At 31.7% G+C, this 10839-nt stretch overlaps 1 protein-coding gene across 1 annotated transcript in view; it reads right to left on the bottom strand.

The window, feature by feature from the left end:
- Positions 1–10839, bottom strand: part of LOC111083399 (cilia- and flagella-associated protein 57-like) — a gene marked incomplete at both ends in the record, with an annotated part of 17607 nt that overhangs the window by 3807 nt on the left and 2961 nt on the right. Inside the window, 6 exons of the mRNA XM_022379906.1 lie at positions 1845–1961; positions 2843–2986; positions 4252–4410; positions 8070–8243; positions 10245–10435; positions 10727–10742. Of these exons, the coding sequence (XP_022235614.1) occupies positions 1845–1961; positions 2843–2986; positions 4252–4410; positions 8070–8243; positions 10245–10435; positions 10727–10742 (801 nt within the window). The remainder of the gene's footprint in view (positions 1–1844; positions 1962–2842; positions 2987–4251; positions 4411–8069; positions 8244–10244; positions 10436–10726; positions 10743–10839) is intronic.

Here is a 10839-nt window from a genome sequence, read left to right as displayed (position 1 = left end):
AATTCAACCTAGTACTACAATAGACTTCCTTAAGTTATTATACAATCATCATTTATAATTCAACCTAGTACTACAATAGACTTCCTTAAGTTATTATACAATCATCATTTATAATTCAACATAGTTCTACAATAGACTTCCATAAGTTATTACACAATCATCATTTATAATTCAATCTAGTACTACAATAGACTTACTTAAGTTATTATACAATTATCATTTATAATTATACCTAGTTCTACAATAGACTTCCTTAAGTTATAATACAACTATCATTTATAATTCCACCTAGTAATGATGATTGTATAATAACTTAAGGAAGTCTATTGTAGTTTATAATTCAACATAGTTCTACAATAGACTTCCATAAGTTATTACACAATCATCATTTATAATTCAACCTAGTACTACAATAGACTTCCTTAAGTTATTATACAATTATCATTTATAATTCAACCTAGTACTACAATAGACTTTCTTAAGTTATTATACAATTATCATTTATAATTCAATCTAGTTCTACAATAGACTTCCTTAAGTTATAATACAATTATTATTTTATAATTCAATCTAGTACTACAACAGACTTCCTTAAGTTATTATACAATCATCATTTATAATTCAACCTAGTTCTACAATAGACTTCCTTAAGTTATTATACAATTATCATTTATAATTATACCTAGTTCTACAATATACTTCCTTAAGTTATAATACAATTATCATTTATAATTATACCTAGTTCTACAATAGACTTCCTTAAGTTATTATACAATCATCATTCATAATTCAACCTAGCACTACAATAGACTTCCTTAAGTTATTATACAATTATCATTTATAATTATACCTAGTTCTACAATATACTTCCTTAAGTTATAATACAATTATTATTTATAATTCAACATAGTTCTACAATAGACTTCCTTAAGTTATAATACAATCATCATTTGTAATTTAACCTAGTACTACAATAGACTTCCTTAAGTTATTATACAATTATCATTTATAATTATACCTAGTTCTACAATAGACTTCCTTAAGTTATAATACAATTATTATTTATAATTCAACCTAGTTCTACAATAGACTTCCTTAAGTTATTATACAATTATCATTTATAATTCAACCTAGTGCTACAATAGACTTCCTTAAGTTATAATACAATTATTATTTATAATTCAACCTAGTTCTACAATAGACTTCCTTAAGTTATTATACAATCATCATTTGTAATTCAACCTAGATCTACAATAGACTTCCTTAAGTTATTATACAATTATCATTTATAATTCAACCTAGTGCTACAATAGACTTCCTTAAGTTATAATACAATTATTATTTATAATTCAAACTAGTTCTACAATAGACTTCCTTAAGTTAGTGTCTTAGCTGTTTCTTGATGTGCAACCAGTACTAAACTCAGTTCAAGGAGATGCAAGTGTTGAATCACATAATTACCTTTTGAGATTCTATTTTTATGTTTGGAAAACATATACAAAACATTATCTGGGAAAATTACTTGTATTTGAAACTATAACCTGTACATTAATTGTTTTTAATGATTCTGGATTATAGATTTTGGTTAAGTTATTTATTTGACTTTATTTTTTTATGAGCTTGATCAAACATTTTTATTCAATCTTCTTTATAACTAAGATGTCCTATATCATATTTTTCCTTTAATTAATACACTTTTTAAAATACAGCTTACACGGTAAAAGTCACATAGACAAGAACATCATAACAGCTAAAAACAATTTCTCAAATTACGTTAATTATAGGGGGAAGGAGACAAAGATTAAAGTAATTAAAATTTAAAATGAATATTTAGATGACAGCACCTTCAGTTTTTCATTTTTCAGATCCTTTTCAGTAACCTTCAACTTCTGCTGAAGTTCTGATATATTGAGCTCTAAGTGCGTGTTGGTTCGGTGAAACTTTGCCAGCTCGTTTTCCATCTGAAACTTCTCTTCTGTTAGAACTTAAGATAAATTGCTACATATGTACAATTTCATGTTTTGTATATTACTGAAACATTATTGGTAAAATAACTGAAGTAATGAAAGAGAAATGACACACCCATGAACGAGGTATAAAAAAAAAGCTTACTCAAAACTAAAAAAACTCTATTATTCTATATAAATCTCTACTTTGTAGAATTAAATATTCTCCATCAAGTCTTTATCCCCTCTTTCGAACCAACTTTCTTTAGTCTTTGGAAAAATATGGGATTGAAATCAATGATATCCATAAACACGAACAAAGTGGCAAGCCATTTACATCATTGATACTTCATAATTAAAGAGAGAGTTTTAAAAAGGGCTTGTAACATATTCACACTGTGTACAGCACTTAAATAAAGAACGATTAAAAAAGTTTGTTACCTTCACCCAGAGATTATGTTTTCACCCTGTGTGTTTGTCAGCAAGATTTCTCAAAAACAGCCACGTGGATTTGGACGAATGTTGGTATACATTTGGACTATGACCCAACTTAGAAGCGATTAGTTTTTTGAGGGTCAAGGTTCACAGCAAAGGTTACGAAAATACAAAAAATTCCTATCTGTTAACATGGGAACTGAATTTTCACACTATTTTTGATCTATAACTCAGTCCAAAATTATCAGATTTTTATGAAATTTGGTAGACATAAGTAGAAAATTATTCCTAATTGTCCTGCCAAAAATGGTCCATGTTCATCGATAATGACAGACGTACGGACACATTTTCGTAGTTTTTAAAAACAATTATGATCAATGCTGTGTAGTTCTACTAATGTTTACATTTTATCTTTACATATTTGAAATACTCTTGCTACTGCTTTATAGAACAACACTCACATCCTGGATTTGTATCCTCATGTTGCATATCTCTTCTTCACGTGGCTCCACCTGTCGTCTCAGTTCCTGGATTTTAAAATCAAGAACAAATTTGAACTTCTCTAGTTCTTGGTTCTTTTTCTTCAAGTCATAAATTCGTTTTTCCTGAAAAACAGAATGTAGCCTAAAAAAAGTGTTTACACATATCCCAGAAGTAAACAAATGACAACAGTGCATGAAAATACATTGCTTATAAGGATGGATAAGAAAAAAAATATTAATCCCTTCTGTGTCATTTTTTTTTTAGAAATAAGCTAAAAAATTGCAGGTTTTTAATTTCACTTTTTGATAGCCTATTGTTATACATGATAATATGGGAATAAATTTAAGTAAATAATTAAAATATGCTGTCATTTTAAGAGACAACTTGGTTTAAGTTTCACTACCATTTTAAGAGACAACTTGGTTCAAGTCTCACTACCATTTTAAGAGACAATTTGGTTCAAGTCTCACTACCATTTTAAAAGACAACTTGGTTCAAGTCTCACTACCATTTTAACAGACAACTTGGTTCAAGTCTCACTACCAATTTAAGAGACAACTTGGTTCAAGTCTCTCTACCATTTTAAGAGACAACTTGGTTCAAGTCTCACTAACATTTTAAGAGACAACTTGGTTCAAGTCTCACTAACATTTTAAGAGACAACTTGGTTCAAGTCTCACTAACATTTTAAGAGACAACTTGGTTCAAGTCTCACTAACATTTTAAGAGACAACTTGGTTCAAGTCTCACTAACATTTTAAAAGTCAACTTGATTCAGGTCTAGCTGTAATTCCATAAGTAAGCATGAATCAGATCTAGTTGTAATTTTAAGAATGAAGTTAACTCATGTCTAGTGGTCAATTCAAGAGTCAACTTGATTCAAGTCTAGCTACCATTTTAAGAGTCAATTTAATTCAGGTCTAGTGTAATTTTAAGAGTCAACTTGATTAAGGTCTAGCTGTCACTGTTTGTACTCATAACTATATAGGATAAAGTACTATGATCAATATTCTCCTGAATCTCATGCTAAAACTAACCTTGTCCTGAATTGTTTCATCTCTCTCCTAAACCTCTTGCTTCAATCTATGAATATCTTTATCAACTAACCTTATTCTGAATTGTTTCATCTCTCTCCTGAACCTCGTGCTTCAATCTATGAATATCTTTATCAACTAATCTTGCCCTGAATTGTTTCATCTCTCTCCTGAACCTCACGCTTCAAACTGTGAATATCTTTATCAACTAACCTTATCCTGAATTGTTTCATCTCTCTCCTGAACCTCGTGCTTCAATCTATGAATATCTTTATCAACTAACCTTGTCCTGAATTGTTTCATCTTTCTCCTGAACCTCGTGCTTCAATCTATGAATATCTTTATCAACTAACCTTGTCCTGAATTGTTTCATCTCTCTCCTGAACCTCACGCTTCAAACTGTGAATATCTTTATCTAGATTTTTTATGATTCCCTGAAGTTTCTGTTGTTCTGCATGTTGTCGTTGGATTTCATTCTTGTGTTCTTCAACATCTCTTTGCTGGGATGTAAACTATCATAAAAGAAATGAAGTTTATGAGCCTATTTTGCATTTTAGTAAAAGCTGCAATATACAAGTATAATCAATTTAATTACCATAAATTTATATAGAAGTTAGGCAGTGTACAATATATGATAACAAATTTAAATGTAATTTTGTTGTTTTTTTCCAGCCAGTCCAGACCATCTTTTCTGTCACATGTTGTGAACAGTAATGCATACTTATCAGAAATATTACATTTGAATGGTATGATTTATGAATTGTTTCTGTTTCTCAGGTATAAACAAGAATTGTCTCCCATATTTATTCATATTCACTACCTTTAAAAACATGATTTTTGAAATGAAATGATCAACAAGATAAGTCTTGTGATTTTTAAGATTTATTTACGTACATAATTAGAAGTGTTTGGAAATATAAAACTAGTTATTGCAGCATTATATTAGATATTCAAAACTACAAATTGTTTTTGGTGAAACCTTCAAATTCCAAGTCTGAATCCTGGTCCTTGAATAGTTGACACAACTTCTCATTATCATCATAAATAGCATCACTGTGGACATCATCTGCATTATCTACTGCAGCAGTGTTGTCATCCTAGAGGAAGTCGTCTTCTGAACCGTCCATGACATCTGTGAGACAACACTTCTTAAAGCCATGCTCAATCAGGGCTGGATCAATGACATCCCAGGCTTCTCTGATCCATTTGGCAATGAGCAATAGGTCTGGTTTCTTCTGGTCACCTGACAGTGTAAATTCAGAGTTGAGCCACTCATTCCACTTTTGGATATTTGCTACTTAAACAGTTGGTTGCAGCTGACAACCATCACTTTCATCTGGCCTGTCATTCCCCTTGGAATGATGACAAGATCTGTGCAATTCTCCTCCAGAATATCCTTGATGCATGTCATTCTATGACATGTGAAAGCATAAAGGAACAGTATATGAGTTCATGTGAGGAGCTTTCACACCACATGATACGCAACCAGTCTTCAGTCAAACCTTCATCCACCCATCACTTTTCATGTGTAGAGATGATAACACCTTGTGACCACGTGACATTCTTTGGGAGAGATTTCCTTTGAATATAATACATGCTGCATTTTTGTCCCATTTCCATATACAGGGTATAGATATTTAGGAGGTTTTAGATATTATACAAAAGAAATTTGAAAATTTTCAGATGAAGAAAAGTATATTTAATCTTAATATGAAAATCATTTTGCACTTGGGGCAATCAATGCTCTTACTCTATTTATTGAGGGACAAAAGTTTAGTTACAATACTTCATAAAAAATTCAGATTTTGTTGTCTGCAATAATCTGTTAACATTTACTAGATGTTTGAAAAATGTTGAGAAGATATAGAAAACATATTGATGGTTATAGTATGGAAACTCTGAAGGTTAACTTGGGGTCATGTGGTCAGTAGGATCAACTAAGCCTGTAGTAAGAGAGTTAAGAGGATTTCTGTTATTAGGTGTATTTGTAAATAAGATGTTTCAGAATAAACTACACGTACCTCATTGCAACACAGCTGTTGCAGACGACCATGATTAATGAACCCCAGTTGTAAACTGGTTTTTGAGAACCATTACTTGCCAGCTGCAAGTACATACATAGCAAGCATAAGGGCAAGCTTACTTTAGTGATTTTATGGACACACTATCATTTTGACAAGGTTTATATGTAAGCTGTGATTGCAAACATAGCAAACATTAAGGCTAACTTACTTTTAGTGATTTTATGGACACGCTACCATTTTGACAAGGTTTACTTGTAAGCTGTAATTGCAAACATAGCAAGCACTAAAACAAACTTACTTTTAGTGATTTTATGGACACGCTACCATTTTGACAAGGTTTATATGTAAGCTGTGATTGCAAGCATAGCAAGCACTAAAGCAAACTTACTTTTAGTGATTTTATGGACACGCTACCATTTTTACAAGGTTTATATGTAAGCTGTAATTGCAAACATAGCAAGCACTAAAGCAAACTTACTTTTAGTGATTTTATGGACACTATCATTTTGACAAGGTTTACTTGTAAGCTTTGATTGCAAAGAAAGCAAGCACTAAAGCAAACTTACTTTTAGTGATTTTATGGACACGCTACCATTTTTACAAGGTTTACTTGTAAGCTGTGATTGCAAAGAAAGCAAGCACTATGGTGAACACATAATTAAGAGATACTAAAGACACTCTAAGGGTTACTTCCTGTATAATCTCCGATTTTTTATATGATAGATCTAAATTGCAAATTGCTTTAACCCTTATTGATTTACAGCAGGCCAAAGTTTGCCTGGAATTGTTTGTTTTCTTCTTTGCACCAGTGAAATAAACAAACTTTCCAGTAATTGATTTCCTTCAAATATGGTACATAGCTGATATATATCTTCTCCTGTTGGCAGCAAATTTGATTGTAGTAGTTTAAGTATTCTCGGAGATATGGGAAAAACTTATGCTAAAATCTTGAAATTTTTGTGCCCACCTGGAAAAATGTTGGATAAATCGACCAGGCTGAAATTTCTACCACACAGTAGGGTATTCTTAAAAGTTGACCATTCTTAATTTTATAAACTTTGGATGCAAATTCCAGAAGTTATGGGTCCAAAACCACCATCATGTAAACTTTTTGGCATGAGTTTTGCATACTACTGTACATTAAACTTAAATCAAACTAATAAGAATCACAGGGGCTGCTTTTTTATTTCGGTGCTTAGCTAAACATAAAGCAGCAGCCCATGTGATTTCTTGTAGTAGACATGCCTACTTTACAAATTTTGAATTCATAGGCACAAAAGTTTACATAAAATTTTAATCATCAATATTTTTCTCATTTTAGCCACAATTTGATTTCATATCTTTCTGTCATAATTCTTTTTTTCTTTGGTCACATCTTTTTGATTAGATTAAGTATTACAATTGTGCTGTCATCTTTTGACAGATAGTGCATTACTTTTTCCTGTACCATAATTTTCCAAACATAATATGAACTCTAATCTTTACAAACAAAGAGTCTAGTTTGTCCTTTCACCATAAATAATATGCAATACTGCAGTCAAAGTAACCCTTTGTAAAAAAAAATGAAAACATAACACTATCTAAAGATGTTGATGGTAGTGCATTGTGCATAACACCAAGTGTGTTATGAAAACTTTGTGTTTTTCAACCATAATATATTTTCTCAGCTCAGACTTGAACTCAAGACCAGACTGAGCTAAAGGGCAGACCCTAGCACTTGTTAATAAAGCACTTTGTTTTTTAACAACTCAAACTACTACATTTTTTCCTTCTCACAAGCAAGGCCCATTCTCGAGTCTAATTTCAGGGTTGTGGGATGGTTCCATTTTCAACACCAATGTGGTATTTTCATTTTTTTCATGATATATTCCCTCATCGTTGACCTCTTGCACACAGGCAAGTGATCTACCAATTGAGCTAAAGGGCAGATCCTATCACTTGCTAGTAAGACACATTTTTTTAGCAACTCAAACTACTACAGTAATTAAAATCAGAACATTCTCCTTAAAAAACTATTAACATTGCATGAGGTAAAAATAAAATCTTTAAAAATTAGTTTGTACACTATATAATATAGTGTATGAAAACACTGAATAATTATTTGTCTTTTTTTAAACATTTTATTCAACTTCTGTGTTTTTTCAAACCTTTTTCTTTAATATAGAATTATCTCCAAGTAATTGCATGTTGGTTTCTTTCTCTTGCCTCAGCTGCCTTTCATAGTTGGTTCGAAGCTGAACAATTTCATCATCCGCCTCTTCTTCAATCAATTTCCTAAGCTCCTCTTCTTCTCGTTGTTTCAGTTGAGCTTCATCTTTAGCCTAATATCACAAGGAAACAAAGCAATGACCGAGTGAACAAGCAATCAGAAACTTAACATAAAAATATACATATATTGGCAAGAAAAGCATGTTAAGACATTTTAAAAGATCTTTCTATGGAATAATCTATTTCTTTCTGAACTTTTGAATGAAAAATAAATATTTAGCTTTAAGTCCTGTGAATGTTTTTTACAATTTGTACCATACGTATTATTTGGTTAACTGTTGTTAATCAAACTATAAGCTATACATACATGACCAACTTTTGTGAATCAAAACGGATATATATATATATATATATATATATACAACAAAACAATATTAACCTTATTACACTTCTATAATCTCATTCTAATTACCAGAAAGTCACTACATACAACACATAATATAAACTGCTACAAGTGAGACAAGAAAATGTATTTTACAACCATAACTAAATACTTCCACTACTACAAATCTTGAATTGTAACAATTATTTCAGCCATCAAAATGCATTGATCCACTAATACGTGTCTTGAATTGTAACAATTATTTCAGCCATCAAAATGCATTGATCCATTAATACATATCTTGAATTGTAACAATTAGTTCAGCCATCAAAATGCATTGATCGATTACTGCATATCTTGAATTGTAACAATTATTTCAGCCATCAAAATGTATTGATCCATTACTACAAATCTTGAATTGCAACAATTATTTCAGCCATCAAAATGTATTGATCCATTACTACATATCTTGAATTGTAACAATTATTTCAGCCATCAAAATGTATTGTTCCACTAATACATATCTTGAATTGTAACAATTATTTCAGTCAGGTGGTTTAGTCCTAGACTCCACTAAGCATTTGGATGTGGAGCAACTCTGGGACTGAAAGACATTCATAATCAAGTTGTGTCTGAGGTTCAACCCAGCATAAAATAGAGCAATCCACTGAGTGTAATTCATAGATCAGTTGATCTATACCATTTGCATAGTAAAGCTTACCCTGCAATGGACTCAGCAGATTGTAATGATATCTTGATAAACAAGTCTGTGGAAGGTCTATTGAGTGAGAAGACACAGCACCACCTGGTTATGAGAACCTTTTTCACCCATGTAGAAGCAGTTTAATATATTAGAAGGTAATAACTTTGAGTCAGTAGTAGGATAGACAGCAATTGCAGTGATCATACCTCAAACAAATCACCCTACCCAGGCACTAACATCATATTAGATTTGAATCCAGCCAAGAGGTAACCAAGGCTGCCACAGTGGACAGACAGGTCCATCCCAGGCCTCCCGTGGTGTATATGTCACAACACGTGCTGCTGATTCCTCGTCCCATGATGTCATCCTAGATTGGAGAAGAAAACATATATTTTGATTATGGAACATTAAGTCACCTTCTAATCAACAGCTCCTACTTTGCTGATAAGGCTATAGGTTTCAGCTGGAAGTGCAATAGGTGCAAGAGTCAATAGCAGGCAGTGAATACTACAGCTATAGCTCTGAGAAAATAGATTGTTGTAGGCTGAGGACTGGTTTCTTTGGATTGTTGCTGGTGCACTTTTCTGTAGAGGCTGGTTCTTTGCTTTAATCAGTCTGTTATACAACAGTGCTGCTGCCTACCCTTTCAATTGGTTCTGTATCAGGAAGACTATCAACTTTTTCCAAAGCAGCATTAATGATACTATTTCTTAAGGTAAATTTCAATTCTTCCAGTCAGGTATGATCTTCTTACAACCAAAAAAACCATAATTCAGATCTAGAACACTAGCTATGAGATAAATCACGTTGCAGTAAGCCTGATTGTTTTCACAAGTATAATCAGTGTATGAAGTTACTTGCAGTACTGAGTCATCATCAAGTCATAGTTACCTTCAATGTAACTCTTACTTGATTAATACTCAATACTGTGGGTCAAATATTTTAATTATTCAAACAAAAGATCTACTGTAAAAGTTGCTTTTATTGTATTCTGAATTCATTTTATATTTTTTTGTTAAAATTCAGTACCTGTTCAAGTTTTGTTTCTCTTTCAGTGAGACTGTGTTCATAGTAATCTACCAATTCCTGTACAGCCTTCTGATGTGTTGTTTCCATTTCCTGAATCTGTTGCTCATACGAATCTTGCATAAGTTGGCTCTGTTTCTGGAGTTCTTCGTACCTTTCGTACTCTCGTAACAACTTTTGTTTGTAAGATGTCTCTACATCAGAAATAATACCTTACACTCTGATATATGTTCATGGTGTTTCTATACTGCTGATTATAGATAATATATACAATCATAACACATTTATAGATTCTACCTTGTGAAGTCTAAAATAAAATACATGAAACAGTTTCTATCATATGTAAAAACAAGTCATGATAAATTATATAAGATTTATAAGTCCCTTAAAAACACCTAAAAGCTATTTATCCCGTGCATTTTATATACTTACCCTCCTCTGTGAGGTGCTGCAAAGTAAAGGTATAGTTTCAATTATATACTTACCCTCCTCTGTGAGGTGCTGCAAAGTAAAGGTATAGTTTCAATTATATACTTACCCTCCTCTGTGAGGTGATGCAAAGTAAAGGTATAGTTTCAATTATATATTTACCCTCCTA

This window comes from Limulus polyphemus, unplaced genomic scaffold, assembly GCF_000517525.1.
Source record: "Limulus polyphemus unplaced genomic scaffold, Limulus_polyphemus-2.1.2 Scaffold9382, whole genome shotgun sequence".
Taxonomy (NCBI): Eukaryota; Metazoa; Arthropoda; class Merostomata; order Xiphosura; family Limulidae; genus Limulus; species Limulus polyphemus.
This window is presented reverse-complemented; position numbering and strand designations above follow the sequence as displayed.